This window comes from Molossus molossus, unplaced genomic scaffold (genome assembly GCF_014108415.1).
Source record: "Molossus molossus isolate mMolMol1 unplaced genomic scaffold, mMolMol1.p scaffold_m16_p_2, whole genome shotgun sequence".
In the NCBI taxonomy this organism is placed as follows: domain Eukaryota; kingdom Metazoa; phylum Chordata; class Mammalia; order Chiroptera; family Molossidae; genus Molossus; species Molossus molossus.
The window spans coordinates 89,941,923-89,961,144 of record NW_023425355.1 but is presented as its reverse complement, the minus strand read 5'-3'; the positions used below and the strand labels follow the sequence as shown (position 1 = coordinate 89,961,144).

Below are 19,222 nucleotides of genomic sequence, written 5' to 3'. Positions count from 1 at the left end.
AGGGAAGGACTTGTATAGGACATTAAGTCCCAGCCAGGGAGGGAAACATATTACTTCTTCTCATAAGCAAAACCAGTCATGTGACCCCTCCTTATTTTTAGTTGGCAGGGGAGTGGAAGTGTAATCATCTTATGTTCCTGGAAGTGGAAAAGAGTTAGATATTGGAATATTTGTAATCTACTACAATTAAGGATATTCCCAGTGTGAGAGTCCATCACAAATGATTGCAAGAGATCTCCAAGGGCTCTCCCTAAGCTTTAGGATTCTGCTGTCATTCTCAATGATACCTGAAGGGATAGACTTTGTACCTGTACCTATCATGTTCTCCATGAAGAAATAGTACAGATGAGAGTTTTTTTCGGGGGTTTCCCTTTGACTGTGCCAAATGTCCTTTCTCAGAAGCAGCAAGTTGGCTGTCATTCAGAGTATTGCACTGTCTCTCTCAGAACTAAGGTAACAGATTTTCATGATACTCTGCATTTCTGCTCTCTTTGGCTCAGATGCAGTGACTGAAGTGAAGACTGATATCTACGTGACCAGTTTTGGCCCTGTGTCAGACACTGACATGGTAAGTATAGTTTCTGGTAAAACAGAAGAGAAAGGTGATACAACAGAGCAAATAAAATACCACCCCATAACAGGGCCTCATAACTATGTGACATAGAGAAGTCTTGTCTCAGATGAATTCCCTACCCTCACCATCGTACATTTAGCCAAGTCTATCTCTTCCCGGCTCTCTCCACCTATTTACATAAAAATCAGAAGTATCATTCTTTTCTGTATATAACACATCAGAAGTATCATTCCCTTCTGTCTACAACACATCGTTCAAAATCAACTTGGCTCACTATCCTCAATTAAACTTTCCCTGACCTCTCCCTTCACATTTAGCCATCACCATACACATATTAGTACCAGTAAGTCGTGTAAAGAGAGCATTGTAGTAGGGACTCTCAGTTAAGCAGCCAGTGGTGTCATCCAGGAAGTTGGTTTCTTGCAAACAGCCCCTGGGGACATTCACCCAGAATATGGACTAACCAGGGTGATTCAGAGTGTTTGGAGAAAAGGTCACAGCCACTTCTGGAAATTTATCCTTCTATAGATATGAACAGTGGAAGATCTTTGGAACAGATTCAAGTAATAGGGCTAGAGCTAGAGTACTGTAGAGCTAGAAATGGGATGACTTGTGAGTCATCTGCCAGGACTTTCCCTTCTCCTATTGTTCTCTATTGCTGCCAAAGCAAAGAAGGCAGAAGAGAGTTGAGACAGGAGACCCCATCCTAATGGACAACCTGATTAATACCTACTAAGTATCAGATATTTGATTGAATAATCATTATGTAGGTAAACAAAAAACTATTATCTGCTCAGTATGCCTGGCAGTTATTAGATGCTCAATAAATTTTTATTAAATGAGTAACTTTCTGTTGAAAATAACAATTTTAAATCAGAAAAAAATATATTAAAAATTATGAAATATCCATGTTTATTACTTAGATTTTTCTCTACATCTCTATGTTCAGTGTGACTACTGCTTAGCAAGGGAGAGTGCTTTTTTAGACCTGTTGGGTAAATACAAATGGTTGTGTAGGAACACAATAGAGTTTGCCCTATAAATAATACAGAGCCATTGTGTAGATTTGAGTAGGGCAGTAAAAATATGCTTTGTTTTAGAATGATTGATCTGGTACTCTGTACAGGATAGGATGGACTATAAGGGGCAAAAGACTGGAGAATGAAAATTTGTTTAGGCACGTTGATTTTACATGACTCTTCCTTTGATCATACAAGGTTTAGGATTCAGTTGGAGCAGTAGCCTAGTTCTCAAGAGAGGGAGTCATGAGTGGTTGTGAGGCCAGGCAGTGGGAAGGTAGAGGCCTGAACTTTATCTTCCAGGTGTGGAATAAAGAGAAGGGTATACAGAGATATAGCAGACTCCCTGTACACTCCTTAAGGGCAACTGCCAAGTCTTCTTGGTTTCCCTGGAACTTAATAGAGTACTTGACACATAAGGAGAGCTCTGCGAGGGGCATGTTTGACATAGGAGGGACAGAGAAGATGGGTCTTTCATAAGGTCAGCAGGAAAACCTGTATGTCTATCTTGCTTCTTCTCAACCTGTTGACTACTAATTCCTACAGCTTCAGATCCAGGTATGCATTAAAACTGTTGTCAGTTGGTAATTTAAAAAGTACTCCTTAAAAGTCCAAATCTGCATTCAGGTGTTCTGTGGACCCCTATATTCAGAGAGCTCATGGGCCATTGGGGATAGCCAGACACACCAGGGATATGCAGCTCGCTCTTTGTATTTCTGGGAATTAGTGGGGGATTAAAATTTTTATAAGAAAGAAACTGAACTTACTCATTGAATACACACATATACACTCACTATCACTCGTGCACCAACATCCACAAAAACATTCAGAAAAATGTACATGCATATAAGGAAATACACATAGAATAGCAACGATCCACATGTTATCCTAGGCAATCCATAGACACACATGTGCAAATAGATATCTAAATGCATGGGTACTACAAAAACACACACAGACCCTGCCCAAACCAGCTCCTTTCTTTCCTCCTTCTCCACCCAAACAGGCACTGAAGTTATTTCAAACAATGTAGACTTTCTCTTTTTAAGGTTCATGTTCCATGTGCTTTTTTGTTTTTCGTCCTCATGGTTAAACAGAAGCAACAGAATGGCTCTTTACTAATATGGAGGGAAGAGTGCTCAAATAAGTTTGTTTACATTTTAGCTACAATTCAATACAGTGACAAGGCACAATAGCTATGATCACTTTGGCTGGGAAACATAAGAATACTTTCTTATAAAAATAAAGAGTCTTTTGTTCACAAAGAGGACAAATTGTGGTGACATTTTGTGCATTGAACCAGCACCACCCATAATCCTTTGTGGCCATTGCACTCCTTGGTCAAACACCTACCTCCAATGACATAGATCCTGAGTTTGACAAGGTATACGTTATTCCTCTTTCTCTACTGTTGTTTCCCTAAATCTATTCTCCACAGGCAGGGAGTAATTATGTCACACACACAGGCACACATACCAAAGTAGAGAAATTAGTTTAATGGAATCTTATGTACCCATCACCCATCTTTAAAAAGTATCATCTTTTTTTTTGCTAATCTTATTTAATATATATTCCTGCTACTGCCCCAACTGGTCTCTCCTATTTTGTTTTCTTAATTAAACTTATCAGGTTCAGCTGCTGTGGCTCAGTGGTTGAGCATTGACCCATGCACCAAGAAGTTGCCGGTTCAATTCCCGGTCAGGGCACATGCCCAAGTTGTGGGCCCAATCCCCAGTGGGGTGCATGCAGGAGGCGGCTAATCAATGTTCTCTCTCATCAATGTTTTTCTCTCTCTTTCTCTCTCTCTCTCTCAAATCAATAAAGAAAAAAAATTTAAAAAAACCTTATCAGAAGTTGTCTATATTTTTAGTATTCTTAAAGCAAACTGGGTTTAGATTTGTTCATTATCTGTATTATTTCTTCTTCTTTTATTTTTTAAATTACTTTTAAAAAATATTTTTAAATTAATTAATGAACTAATTTATTTATTTATTTTTGTTACAGCTATTTCTCCTTTTTTCCCCAGTGACACTCTCCTCCCCATCCCCCCTACATCATACCCAGCTTTGTTGGTCATGTCCATTGGTTATGCGTACATGCATATAAATTTTATGGTTAAACTCTTCCTTCCCGTACTCCCCTTTTCTGAGGGCTGACAGTCTGTATCCTACTTCCACATCTCTGGGTCTACACTGTTCCTCAGACTGTAATGTTCATTTTATTTCACAAATATGTGAGATTATGTGATATTTGTCTTTCTCTGCTTGGCTTGTTTCACTTAGGATGACACTTTCCAGGTCCCTCCATGTCGTCTCAAAGGATAAGAGATCTTTCTTTCTTACAGCTGCATAGTGTTCCATTGTGTATATGGACCACGGCTTTTTATCCACTCATCTACTGATGGACACGTGGGCTGTTTACAGATATTAGCTATTATAAATAGTGCTGCTGTGAGCATAGGAGTACTATAATTTTTCTGACTGATGTTTCAGGCTTCTTAGGGTATATCCTGAGAAGTGGGATCACTGGGTAAAATGGCAGTTTAATTTTTAATTGTTTGATGTAACAACATAGTGTCTCCCATAGTGGTGACACCTGTCTGCATTCCCACCAACAGTGTACTAGAGTCTCCTTTTCTCCACACCCTCACCAGTACTTGTTGTTTCATGATTTGTTGAAGGCAGCTATTTTGACAAGTGTGAGGTGATACCAAATAGTTGTTTTAATTCGCATCTCGCTGATGATTAGTGATGTTGGGCATTTCTTCATATGTCTCTTGGCCATTTGTACGTCCTTTTGGAGAGGTGTCTCTTTAGTTCCTCTGCCAATTTTTTAATTGGGTCCTCTGTTTTTCATTTTTTGAGTTGTATGAACACTATATATATTGGAAATTAACCCCTTATCTGATATATCATTGGCAATTATGCTCTCCCAAACAGTGGGTAGCCTTTCCATTTTGGTGGTTGTTATTTTTGCTGTGCAGAATCTTTTGAGTTAGATGAAGTCCCAAGTGTTCATTTTCTCCTTTGTTTCTATTGCCTTAGGTGATGTACCAGTGAAAATTCTGCTGTGTATGATGCCTGAAATTTTGTTGCCTACAGTTTCTTCTAGGATTTTTATGGATTCAGATCCACACTTAAGTCTATTATCCATTTTGAGTTTATTCTTGTGTAGGGTGTAAGTTGATTGTCTAGTTTCAATTTTTTGCATGTGGCTGTTGAATTTTCCCAATACCATTTATTAAAGAGGCTATCTTGACTCCATTGTATGCTCTTGCTCCCTTTGTCAAATATTAATTGAGCATATTGCCTTGGGTCCATTTCTGGGTTTTCTCTTCTGGTCCACTGGTTTGTTGCCTGTTCTTATGCCAGTAAAAGTCTGTTTTGATTATGGTGGCTTTGTAGTATAACTTGAAATCTGGTAATGTGATTCCTCCAACTCTGTTCTTCGTTTTCAAGATTGCTGTGCTATTTGGGGTCTTATTTGTTTCATATGAACTTTTTTTTTTTTTTATCCTCACCCGAGGACATTTTTCCATTTTTTGTTCAGGTAGAGTGGGAGGGACAGAGAAGAACAGAGAGAGAGAGAGAGAGAGAAACATCGATGTGAAAGGGACACATCGAGTGGCTGCCACCCACACAACCGACCAGGGCCGGGGACAAACTGCAACCGAGGTACGTGCCCTTAGCGGGAACTGAACCCGGGTCTCTCAGGACCGCAGGCCGATGCTCTAACCGCTGAGCCAAACCGGCAAGGGCTCATATGAACTTTTAAAGTATTTGTTCTAGTTCTGTGAAGTATGTCGTTGTTATTTTTATGGAGATTGCATTTACTGTATAGATTGCTTTGGGTAATATGGACATTTTAATGATGTTAATTCTTCCAATTCATGAACAAGGTATGTGCTTTCACTTTTTTTTTTTTTTTTTTAATCCTCACCCGAGGATATTTTTCCATTTTTGGTGCAGATAGAATGGGAGGGAGAGAGAGGAAGGGAGAGAGAGTGAGAAACATCGACGTGAAGGGACACATCGAGTGGCTGCCACCCGCACGACCAACCAGGGCCGGGGACAAACTGCAACCAAGGTACATGCCCCTAGTGGGAACCGAACCCGGGTCTCTCCAGACCGCAGGCCGACGCTCTAACCGCTGAGCCAAACCGGCCAGGGCTGCTTTCACTTTTTTATATCTTCCTCTATTTCTTTTTTCAATGACCTGTAGTTTTCTGCGAATAGGTCCTTTATTTCTTTGTTGGAGTTTATTCCTAAGTGTGTTAATTTTTTTGCCGCGATAGTAAATGAGATTGTTTTTTTAGTTTCTCTTTCTGTGAATTCGTCATTGGTGTATAAGAATGCCAACGATTTCTTTTATTTATTTATTTATTTATTTTTATTAATTAATTTTTGTTACAGATGTTTCTCATTTTTCCTCCACTGATTCTCCCCTCTCCCTCCCTCCCCGCCCTGTCCCCAGTTTGTTGTCCAAGTCCACTGTTCATGCATACATGCATATAAGTTCTGTGGGTTATCTCGCCCCCACCATCCCCTCTTCTGGGTATTGTCAGTCTGTACCCCACCTCCATGTCTCTGGGATTACCCCATTCCTCAGACTGTTATGTTCATTATATTCCAGAAATAAGTGAGATCATATGATACTTGTCCTTCTCTGTTTGGCTTGCCTCACTCAGGATGATACTGTCCAGGTCCCTCCATGTAGTCTCAAAGGACAAGAGAACTTTCTTTCTTACAGCTCCATTGTGTATATGTACCACAACTTTTTTATCCATTCATCTACTGATGGACATTTGGGCTGTTTCCAGATCTTAGCTATTGTAAATAGTGCTGCTACAAACATGGGGGTACATATATTCTTTCTGATTGGTGTTTCAGGCTTCTTAGGGTATATTCCTAAAAGTGGGATCACTGGGTCAAATGGAAGTTCAATTTTTAATTTTTTGAGGTAACACCATATTGTTTTCCATAGTGGCTGCACCAGTCTGCATTCCCACCAGGAGTGTACTAGAGTCCCCTTTTCTCTACACCCTTGCCAACACTTGTTGTTTGATGATTTGTTGATGGCGGCCATTCTGACAGGTGTGAGGTGATACCTCATTGTTGTTTTAATTTGCATCTCTCTAATGATTAGTGATGATGAGCAATTTTTCATATGTCTCTTGGCCATTTGTATGTCCTGTTTGGAAAGGTGTCTATTTAGTTCCTCTGCCCATTTTTTAATTGGGTTCTTTGTCTTTCTTTTGTGGGGTTGTATGAGCACTCTATATGTATTGGAAATTAATCCCTTATCTGATATATCATTGGCAATTATGCTCTCTCATAAAGTGGGTAGTCTTTCCGTTTTGATGATTGCATCCTTTGCTGTGCAGAAGCTTTTGAGTTTGATATAGTCCCATGTGTTCATTTTCTCCTTTGTTTCTATTGCCTTAGGTGATGTGTCAGTAAAAATTCTGCTGCGTAGGATGTCTGAAATTTTGTTGCCTACAGTTTCTTCTAGGATTTATATGGATTCATGAGTCACATTTAAGTCTTTTATCCATTTTGAGGTTATTCTTGCGTAGAGTGTAAGTTGATGGTCTAGTTTCATTTTTCTGCAGGTAGCTGTCAAATTTTCCCAGCATCATTTATTAAAGAGGCTGTCCTTACTCCACTGTGTGTTCTTGCCACCTCTGTCAAATATTAATTGAGCATATTACCTTGGGTTCATTTCTGGGTTCTCTATTCTGTTCTACTGGTCTATCTGCCTGTTCTTGTGTCAGTACCAGGCTGTTTTGATTATGGTGGCTTTGTAGTATAACCTGAAATCTGGTAATGTGATCCCTCCAATTTTGTTCTTTCTTTTCAAGATTGCTGTGGATATTCGAGGTCTTTTTTGGTTCCATATGAACTTTTGAAGTACTTGTTCTAATTCTGTGAAGTATGCCGTTGGTATTTTGATGGGGATTGCATTGAATCTGTAGATTGCTTTAGGTAATATGGACATTTTAATGATGTTAATTTTCCGATCCATGAACAGGGTATGTGCTCCCACTTTTTTATATCTCCCTCTATTTCTTTTCTCAATGACCTGTAGTTTTCTGCATAAAGGTCCTTTATATCTTTGGTTAAGTTTATTCCTAGGTATCTTAATTTTTTTGCCACAATGGTAAATGGGATTGTTTTCTTACTATCTCTTTCTGTGACTTCATCCTTGGTGTATAAGAATGCCATTGATTTCTTGACGTTCATTTTGTATACTGCTACTTTGGCAAATTTATTAATCAAATCTAGTAAATTTTTGATGGAGTCTTTAGTGTTTTCTACGTATAGTATTATGCCATCTGTGAATCATGAGAGTTTCATTTCCTCCTTTCCAATTTGGATCCCTTTTATTTTTTCTTCCTGTCTGATTGCTGTGGCTAAGACTTCCTGTACTATGTTAAATAAGAGTTGCGAAAGTGGGCATCCTTGCCTTATTCCTGTTCTTAAGGGAAATGTTTTTTGTTTTTGCCCATTGAGTATGATGTTGGCTGTAGGTCTTTCATATATGGCCTTTATTATGTCTAGATATGATCCCTCTATTCCCACATTGCTGAGTGTTTTTATCAGAAATGGATGCTGGATTTTGTTGAAGGCCTTTTCGGCATCTATTTATATGATCATGTGATTTTTAATCTTCATTTTATTTATGTGGTGTATCATGTTTATTGATTTGTGAATGTTGTACCAGCCTTGCATCCCTGGGATGAAACCAATTTGGTCCTGGTGGATAATTTTTTTGGTGTATTGCTGGATCCGATTTGCTAGTATTTCGTTCAGGATTTTGGCTTCTATGTTCATCAGCGATATTGGGCTGTAGATTTCTTTCTTTTTAGTTTTTTTTTTTTCTGGTTCAGGAATTAGAGTTAAGGTGGCTTCAGAAAACAAGTTTGGAATTCTTCCTTCTTTTTGAATTTTTTGAAATAGTTTGAGGAGAATGGGTGTTAGTTCTTCTTTGAATGATAGGTAAAACTACCCCTTGAAGCCATCCGGGACTGGGCTTTTGTTTGCTGGGAGAGTCTTGATTACATCTTCATTTTTTTCTGTTGATATTGGTCTATTCAAGTTTTCTATCTCTTCCTTGTCCAGTTATGGGAGACTGCGTGTTTCTAGAAATTTGTCCATTTTGCTTAGATTGTCGAATTTGTTGCCATATAATTCTTCATAGTAGTTGTTAACGATCTTTTGTATTTCTATGGTGTCAGTTGTTACTTCTCCTCTTTCATTTCTGATTTTGTGTATTTGGGTTCTCCCTCTTTGTTTCTTGGTGAGTCTAGCTAAGCGTCCATCAATTTGTTTATCTATTCGAAAAACCAGCTCTTTGTTTCATTGATCCTTTAAATTGTTTTTTGGAATCTATGTCATTTATTTCTTCTCCGATCTTTACTATTTCCTTCCTTGTACTTACTCTGGGGTTTTCTTTTTGTTTGCTCTCTAGTACTTTAAGTTGTGAAGTTAGATAATGTATTAGAGATTTTTCTTGTTTTTTGAGGTAGTCCTGTAGTGCTATGAAGTTCCCTCTCAGAACTGCTTTCACTGCATCCCATAGATTTTGTGTTGTTGTGTCTTCATTTTCATTGGTTTCCAGGAAGTGTTTGATTTCTTCCCTGACATCCTTGGTGACACATTCATTGTTTAATAACATGCTATTTAGCTTCCATGTGTTCAAATGATGTTGTATGTTCTTCTTGCAATTTATTTCTAGTTTCATGCCATTGTGATTTGAGAAGATGCTTGATATGATTTCAGTCTTCTTCAACTTGTGGAGACTTAGTTTGTGTCCTAACATGTGGTTTATTTTGAGAATGTCCCATGTACACTTGAGAAGAATGTGAATTCTGTAGTTTTGGGGTATAAGTCTCTGTAGATATCTATTAAATCCATTTGCTCTAGTACTTCATTTAGAGTCTCTGTTTCCTTGCTAATTTTTTGCCTAGAGGATCTATCCAGTGATGTCAGCGGAGTGTTGAAGTCTCCTGCTATGATTGTATTGCTATCTATTTCTGTTTTAAGTCTTCCAGAAGATTTTTAATATATTTTGGTGGTCCTGTATTGGGTCCATATATGTTTATCAAGGTTATATCTTCCTGTTGGATAGATCCTTTCAATATTCTGTAGTGGCCTTCTTTGTCTCTAGTTATGGCTTTCATTTTGAAGTCTATTTTATCAGATATGAGTATTGCTACTCCAGCTTTTTTTTCCTTTGTGTTTGCTTGGAAAATTTTTTTCCATTCCTTCATTTTCAATCTCTGTGAATCTCTTGTTGTGAGGTGGGTCTCTTGTAAACAACATATAGATGAGTCATGCTTTCTTATCTAATCTGCTACTCTGTGTCTTTTTATGGGAGCATTCAATCCATTTATATTTAAGGTGATTATTCATATATACTTATTTATTGCAATATTTGTTTAGTGTGGTTCTGTTTTTCTTCCCATTTCTCCTGCTCATTACAGCAGTCCTTTTAACATTTCTTGCAGTGCTGGTTTGGTGCTAATGTAGTCCCATAGCCTTTTTTTGGTCTGGGAAGCTCTTTATTTGACCTTCCATTTTGAATGATAGCCTTGCTGGGTAGAGCAGTCTTGGATTCAGATCTTTGTTTTTCATGACCTTGATTACTTCATGCCATTCCCTTGTGGCCTGTAGTGTTTCTTGTGAGAAGTCAGCTGAGAGCCTTATGGGGTTTTCTTTGTATGTAACCTGTTCTTTATCTCCAACTGCTTTTAGGATTCTCTCTTTGTCTTTAGTTTTTGGCAGTTTGATTACTACGTGTCTTGGTGTGGGCCTGTTTGAGTTCTTCTTACTTGGGGCTCTCTGCTTCTTGACCTTGAATGCCTTCTTCCCTCACCAAATTTGGAAAATTTTTTGTCACTATTTTTTTGAATATATTCTTTAACCCTTGCTTGTTTTCTACTTCTTCGGGGACTCTTATGATGTGAATCTTATTACGTTTCCAGTTGTCCCACAGTTCTCTTAAGCAGTCTTCCTGTTTTTTTTTTTTTAATTGTTTTTTCCTTTTTGTTTTCTGATTAGTTGATTTTTTCTACCCTGTCTTCTAATTCACTGATCCGGTTCTCACCTTCCTCTTCTCTGGTTTTTAGACCTTCCAATGTGTTTTTCATTTCTGATATGTCATTTTCAATTTCCACCTGGTTGATTTTCAACATTTCTATATCTTTACTCATGGTGCTCATGTCCTTACACATGCTGTTGAGCTTCCTCAAGATCATGGTTCTGAATTCTAGTTCTGTTAACTTACTTAACTGCAACTCGTTTATCTCATCTTCCGTAGAGATCTCTTGTTCTTTCCTTTGGCTTTTGTTTCTGTTTTTCACCATTTTGGCTATCACAGTGGACTTTGGACCCTGCTAAATTTTCCCTGTGGGTGTTGGTGTTCTGCTGTTTGTGGCTCCCTGTCCTGGGTTTGTATGAGGCAGGGCGGACCCACTTTAACCACCACTGTCAAGTCTTAACTTTCCTCTAGCTTTTTTTTTTGCCTGGAGGCTGTTAGTAGAGGTCATCTGATGAACCTTGGTTTGTGAGTTGCCTAAAAAACTCCCTCAGTTGCTCAGTGTAAGAGGATTTCTCGAGGGTGGGGCAGATGCTTGTTGTTAATGGCCTTCAATTAGCATTTCAATGGCCTCCAGGTTGGGTTGAATCTCCGAGGGAGGGGCCGCCACCTCTTCCCAGGGCCCTGGGAAAGAGTAAAATGGCCACAGTCCTGCCTGCCTGCACTCAGCAAAAGCTGTGAGTGCCCTCCACATTCTGAGTGTCCCCACACAGTTCCAGTCCAGTCTGCTTTCCCTCTGCCGGAGCCCAAGGTGAGTGCCTGCTGACAATTTAGCCTCTGTCCAGAATTGCGTTGTTGAGCCGCCTGGGACTTTTTACCCGATGGCTCTGCTCCCAGCTATGGGTGGCCGAGTCTGCAGCACCAGCCATGGGGTAGCACTTAGCCGAGTTTGCAGGACTTAGCTGCAGTTGCAGCTGAAGTGGCAGCAGCTTCCAGCTGAGTCCCCTGGTCCCAGCAAAGTTCCCTGGTCCCAGCCCAGGCTGCTGCGGACCATGGGCTCCCGGCCCCCTCTCGCGTCCTCACAAGCCTACCAGGATTGAGACGGTGTCCCTGGTTATGTGGTCCTCCAGGCTGCCTTTCGGTTGCTCCTTCCTGACAATTTGTCTTTATTTTCATTGTAAATCCAGTTTGGTCCTGGGAGATGGTCTGTGTAGCTCCATTCACACCGCCGCCATTTTTTTTTTCTCTGCCATCGATTTCTTGACGTTAATTTTGTATCCTGTTACTTTGCCAAATTCATTTATTAAGTCTAGTAAATTCTTCATGAAGCCTTTGGGGTTTTCTACGCATAATATCATGTCATCTGCGAATAATGACAGTTTCACTTCCTCCTTTCCTATTCAAATTTCTTTTATTTTTTCTTCTTGTCTGATTGCTGTGGCTAAGCCTTCCAGTACTAAGTTAAATAAGAGTGGTGAGAGTGGGCATCCTTGTCTTTTTCCTGTTCTTAAGGGTAATGCTTTTATTCTTTGCCCATTGAGTATGATGTTGGCTGTAAGTCTTTTATATATGGCCTTTATTATGTTGAGATATGATCCCTCTATTTTCAACATTGCTGAGCGTTTTTATCAGAAATGTGTTCTGAATTTTGTCAAATGCTTTTTCAGTGTCTATTTATATGATCATATGGTTTTTATCTTTCATTTTGTTTTTGTGGTGTATCACATTTATTGATTTGCGAATATTTTACCAGGCTTGCATCCCTGGGATGTATCCCACTTTGGTCATGGTGAATACTTTTTTTGATGTATTGATGAATTCGATTTGCTAGTATTTTGTTCAAAATTTGGCATCTATGTTCATCAGGGATACTGGCCTGTAATTTTTTTCTTTGTAGTGTCTTTTTCTGGTTTTGGAATTAGAATTAGGCTATCCTCATAAAACGAGTTTGGATATCTTTCTTCTTGAATTTTTAAAAATAGTTTGAGGAGAATGGTTATTAGCTCTTCTTTGAATGTTCAGTAAAATTTCCCTGTAAAGCCATCCGGACCTGGGCTTTGGTTGCTGAAAGAGTCTTGATTACAGCTTCAATTTCTTTTGTTGTTATTGATGTATTCAAGTTTTGTAACTCTTCCCAGTTTAGTTTTGGGAGACTATGTGTTTCTAGAAATTTGTCCTTTTCACTTAGATTGTCGAATTTGTTGCCGTATAATTGCTCATAATATTTGTTAACAATCTTTTGTATTTCTGTGGTGTCAGTTATTATTTCTCCCCTTTCATTTCTGATTTTCTGTATTTGGGTTCTCTTTCTTTGTTTCTTGGTGAGTCTAGCTAAGAGTCCATCAATATTGTTTATGTTTTCAAAAAATCTGCTCTTTGTTTCTTTGATTTTTTAAATTATTTATTGTTCTCCATGTCATTTATTTCTGCTCTGACCTTTACTATTTCCTTCCTTCTACTTACTCTGGGATTTTCTTTTTGTTTGCTTTCTCGTTCTTTAAGTTATGAGGTTAGGTAACCTATTAGAAATTTTTCTTGCTTCTCGAGGTAGGTCTGTAGGGCTATAAACTTCCTTCTCCGAACTGCTTATGCTGCATCTCATAGATTTTGTGTTGTGTGTTCATTTCCATTGATTTCCAGGAAGTTTTTAATTTTTTCTTTGATCTCCATGATAACCCATTCATCGCACAATGACATGCTATTCATCCTCCATATTTTCAAATGTCTTTGCATGTTCTTCTAGCAATTGATTTCTATTTTCATGACATTGTGATCTGAGAAGATGCTTGATGTGATTTCAATCCTCTTGAACTTGTAGAGATTTAGTTTGTGCCCTTACACGTGGTCTATCTATGAGAATATCCCATATGCACTTGAGAAGAATGTTTACTCTGCAATTTTGGGGTGTTAATTCCTTGTAGATATATATTAAATCAATTTGATCTAGAGCTTCATTTAGAGTCTGTGTTTTCTTGTTAATTTTTTGTCTAAAAGATCTATCCAGTGATGTCAGCGGGGTATTGACGTCCCCTGCTATGATTGTATTGCTATCGATTTCTACTTTGCTGTTCTCCAAATGATTTTTAATATATGTTGGTGCTTCAATATTGGGTGTATATATGTTTACCAAGGTTATATCTTCCTGTGGAATGGATGCTTTCAATATTATGTAGTAGCCTTCTTTGTCTCTAGTTATGGCCTTCATTTTGAAATCTACTTTATCAGATATGAGTATTGATACCCCAGCTTTTTTTGCTTTTTATTTTCTTGGAAGATTTTTTTCTATCCCTTCACTTTCAACCTATGTGAGTGTTTTGTTGTGAGGTGGGTTTCTTGTAAACAACATATATGTGAATCATGCTTTCTTATCCAGTCAGCTACTCTGTGTCTTTTTATCAGGGCATTCAAACCATTCACATTTATGGTGATAATTGCTATGTACTTATTTATTGCCATTTTTGTTTAGTGTGGTTCTATTTTCTTTTCCTATTTCTTCTACTAATTACAGTAGTTCTTTTAGCATACCTTGCAGTGCTGGTTTGGTGTTAATATATTTTCTTAGCCTATTTTTTTTGTTTGGAAATCTCTTTATCGGACCTTCTATTTTGAATGATAGCCTTGCTGGATAGAGTAGTCTTGGATTCAGATTCTTGTTTTTCATGACCTTGATTACTTAATGCCATTCCCTTCTGGCCTGTATTGTTTCTGTTGAGCAGTCAGCTGAGAGCCTTATGGGGTGTCTTTTGTAGGTAACATGTTGCTTATTTTTTAGTATTGCTGCCTTTAGTATTCTCTCTTTGTCTTTAATTTTTGGCATTTTAATTACTATGTGTCTTGGTATGGTCCTGTTTGGGTTCTTCTTACTTGGGGCTCTCTTTGCTTCTTAAACTTGAATGCATTCTTCCTTCACAAAGTTAGGAAAGTTTTCTGTCACTATTTCTTCAAATATATTCTCTAGCACTTGCCCATTTTCTTCTTCTTTGGGGACTTCTATGATGCGAATGTAATTACCTTTCCAGTTATCCCACTTTTCTCTCAATATGTCTTTCTGTTTTTTAGTCTTTTTTTTGTTTTTGTTTTTTTTTCTGATTGGTTGATTTTTTTCTACCCTGTCTTCTAATTCACTGATTTGGTCCTCAGCTTCCTCTACTCAGCAGGTTAGGCCTTCCTTTGTGTTCTTAATTTCTGCTATGTCATTCCTCATTTCCACTTGCTTGGCTTTCAATGTTTCTATATCTTTACTCACGGTGCTGATGTCCTTACTCATGCTATTGCGCTTCCTCAAGGTCATGGCTCTAAACTGTACCTCTGTTAATTTGCTTAGCTGCATTTCATTGATCTCATCTTCGATAAATATGTCTTGTTCTTTCATTTGGAATTTGTTTCTTTGTTTCACCATTTTGGCTATCTCAGTTGGTTTTGGAGCCTGCCAAATTTTCCCTGTGGGTGTTGTTGTTCTGCTGTTTGTGACTCCCTGTACTGTGTGGATGACCCTGTGTGGGCCCACGTTAAACTCCATTGTCAAGTCTTACTTTCCTCGGTAGATTTTCAAGCCCAGGAAAGGTTAAGTTAACCTGTAGCTTTTTCCTGGTGACTAGTAGTCTCAGTTACTCAGTGCCTTGTATTGTATCCCAGGCATTCTGCGTAAGAAGATTTCCAGAGGGTGGAATGGAATAGATGCTGACTGTTAAAGAGCCTCAATTTGCATTTCTCTCCTCACCTGACAAAGGCTGAATCTCCGAGGGGCGGGCTGCTGCTTTTCACCATAGTTTGGGGCAGTAGCACCCTGGCCACTCTCCTTTGTGGCCGCCGCAACTCAGCAAAAACTCTGAGTGCCCGCCAAATCCTGGGTGTCCGCACAGAGTTTCATCCCAGTCTTCTCTTCCTCTGCCATAGCCCCCAGGTGATTGGCTGTGGTTATTTTAGCTCCCTGTCTGGGCTATCTGCACTGTGGAGTATGCTTGGTCTTCATTCTCCAAGGGTACTGCTCACAGCTAAGACTGCTACTGTTTGTGGGCTCCCATCCCGCCACCCTCTCACGCCTTTGCAGATCCTACCAGTGTCCCTGGTTATATGATTCTGCCTTGCTGCTTTACTGTTGCTTTTTCCTAAGGATTTGTTTTTATTTTATTTGTAATTCCCATTTGATCCTGGGAGATTTTCTGCGTAGCTTCTATTCACTCCGCCTCCATTTTCACATTCCCTACTTCTATCTTGTGCACAGCTGGGTAGCAGAGGCCTTTCTGGTGCCCCCTCACCTTGCAGGTTCTGCAGTAACTGGATCACACTGGCCCTTTGGAGACCCGGCTCTAAGGGTATGTTTTGGGCTGCTGAATCGCATATTCCTCTTTGGTGTTTCAGCACCTAGCAGGTCCCATGGGTAACTGGATGGCATTGTCCCTGCTGGGTTGCAGAGGCCTCCCTGGTGCTTCAGCACCCCGCAGGTCCTGAGGGTACTTGGATTGCACAGTCCCTGCCGGGTCACACAGGCCACTCTGGTGCTTCAGCACCTCGCAGGTCCCATGGGTACTGGATCTTACAGTCTGCTGGATCACACAAGCCTCTCTGGTGCCCCCGCACCCTGAAGTTCCCAAGGGTGTGCAGCTGGATCGCCCCAGTGTCTTTTTGGCTCTGGCGTACCACTGCTCTTGTGAGCTACTGGACCGAACACAGGCCTCTGTAAAGCCCCAGGTCCTGCTGCTGGTGGCTGGTGAGTACTGCTGCCCCATGGGGCTCACTTCTGCTCAGCTTTTGCTGTAGTTTTTGAGGATGGGTCTCAGCTGCTGGTTTGTGCTTCTGTTGCCTGAGGATGGATGTCTGCTCCCCAGCCTCTCTTGCTGAGGGTTTATCTTGAATCTGTTTGGACTGCTACTATGGGTGATGGTGCTGGGTTCTGGGCTGTCTGTGGCTTCGGCGACCAGCACCTTGGGAGCTCCACTACCGTGCACAGGTCTGTGATGACACAGAGTGTCTACTGGTCTGATGGTGCCAGGTGTGCTGGTCGGGTCAGGTTGCTGGGCCCTAGCCGCTCCCACTGTCTCCTTTCAGGGATGACCCTGAATCTTCTAAAATGATGAGATCTCCCTGTGGCGCAGGGAGAAGCGCCCTGAAGTGCCGCTTACCAAGGTTGCCAGCTGCTCCCATCTGCAGCACAGGTACTTTCTGCTCCGTAGCTCTGCACTGCACAAATTTGGTCATCCGCCTTCACATCCACTCACACTGTCTCACATACTCACCCTCCCTTTGGTCCTTCCCACTACCATCTTCTCTGCATTACTATTTTCCACAATTGTCATTTTAATCCATTGGTATTGCCATCTTTGAAGGGTAACCTGTTCTCAAGTTTTTGTCTGCTTTTGGTCACTTTCATGACTTTAAAAAGGACTCTATCTTTCTATTTAGGTCAGCAGTTCTCAACCTGTGGGGATCGAACAATTCTTTCACAGGGGTCCCCTAAGTCTATTGGAAAACACATATTTCCCATGGTCCTTGGATCCGAGACACTGCTCCTCTATTCATCTCCAGGCGGGCACACCCACATGCAGATACGCCCACATACAGATATGCCCACATATGAATACCCGGAGTGATGACATCATCACACTTCCCCATCACATACAACTCGTACAATGGAGGTGTATGTGACAGGGTTGGCACCATAACGTACTTATGCAGACCAGTCACACATGTGTAGAGAGCAGCTACTGTGTAGAAAGCAGCTACTCTCTTAAAAGCAGCTACTGTGTTGAAAGCAGCAGTATTGGAGGTAAAACGACACTTCATGAATTATAATTAATGGGTGAATGTAAAATTATGTACTGTAAAATTATCAAGTACTGCAAAAAAAATATCTGTAGCATGGGAACTTAATCTGGAAGCTGATCGGTCTTTTTATATTCCCCTGTGGTTGATGTGAATACTGCCCCCTTGTGATAGTAACAGGTATGTAAAAAAGACAACAAAGAGAAAGGTAAATTATAGGAAACTTTAATAAACTGTATTGATTAAACTATGCATGTATCATCTTTTGTATTATTAAAGCTATTGTTATATATTATTTTCATTAGCAAACCATCCCATAACAATGGATCGTGTAGAGAAGAACTTTAAGAAAAGAAAATATAGTGAAGATTTTTTACAGTATGGTTTTACCTCAATAGTTACAGCAGGACCTGAGAAACCGCAATGTGTCATTTGTTGTGAAGTTCTATCAGCCGAATCTATGAAGCCAAACAAACTAAAATGTCATTTTGATAGCAAGCATCCGAGCTTTGCCGGCAATGATACCAACTATTTTAGAAGCAAAGCTGATGGACTCACGAAAGCCAGAATTGACACTGGTGGCAAGTACCACGAACAAAATGTAGCAGCCATTGAAGCTTCATATTTGGTGGCACTCAGAATTGCCAGAGCTATGAAACCTCACACCATTGCTGAGGATTTATTGTTGCAAGTGGTCAAAGACATTGTTTGAGTTATGATCGGAGACAAATTTGTTACAAAATTAAGTGCAATTTCCTTATCAAATGACACTCTCCACAGAAGAATAGATGACATGTCTGCTGATATTCTTGATCAGGTATTCCAGGAAATTAAATCTGCTCCACTTCCAATATTTAGCATCCAGCTTGATGAATCTACAGATGTTGCAAACTGTTCACAGTTACTGGTTTACGTGAGGTATATTAATGATGGCGACTTTAAAGATGAGTTTCATTTTTGCAAACCTCTTGAAATGACAACTACTGCACGTGATGTAATTGACACAGTTGGTTCATTTCTGAAAGAGCATAAGATCTCTTGGGAAAAGGTTTGTGGTGTTAGCACAGATGGTGCTCCAGCTATACTAGGATGTCAATTGGGATTTCAAAATTTGGTACTGAATGAGTCACCAAAAGTCGTTGGAACTCACTGTATGTTTCATTGGCAAACATTAGCAACAAAGACGCTATCATAAGAGTTACAAGAAGTAATGAAAAGTGTCATAAGTTCTGTCAATTTTGTAAAGGTGAGCACTTTCAACAGTTGACTGTTTTCACAACTGTGCAATGAGTTGGATGTGCTGAACAATACTCTGCTATTTCACACTGAAGTGAGATGGTGGTCGACAGGAAAAGTTTTAAAATGTGTTTTTGAGCTTCATGATGAACTCAAAACATTTTTTAATCAGAAAGCAAGACCGCAGTTCGAAGCACTTTTCAGCAACAAAAGTGAACTGCAGAAATAGCTTACTTGGTTGCCATCTTTGCCATCTTGAATGAGTGAAATTTATCATTGCAAGGACCAAATGCAACATGCCTCAATTTGTCTGAAAAGATCCAATCATTCCAAATGAAACTTCAGCTTTGGAAAAAAAATTGGATGAAAATAAAATTTATATGTTGCCTACCTTATCTGCTTTCTTTGAGGAACATGACATTGAACCAGACAAAAGGATTATGATGATAATTTCTGTGAAAGAACACTTGTACATGATTGCAGACGAAATTTCATCATACTTTCTAAATCTACCTGACACCCTATTTGCACTTGCCAGAAGCCCATTCACAGTTAAAGTTGAAGATGTTCCTGAGACAGCACAAGAGGAGTT

General features: G+C 39.6%; 1 protein-coding gene across 1 annotated transcript in view; it reads left to right on the top strand.

Moving 5' to 3' along the window:
• The window catches only part of GABRA3 (gamma-aminobutyric acid type A receptor subunit alpha3), a 294,868-nt gene that overhangs the window by 120,494 nt on the left and 155,152 nt on the right, over positions 1 to 19,222 (top strand). Inside the window, exon 3 of the mRNA XM_036270472.1 lies at positions 501 to 568. Within this exon, the coding sequence (XP_036126365.1) occupies positions 501 to 568 (68 nt within the window). The remainder of the gene's footprint in view (positions 1 to 500; positions 569 to 19,222) is intronic.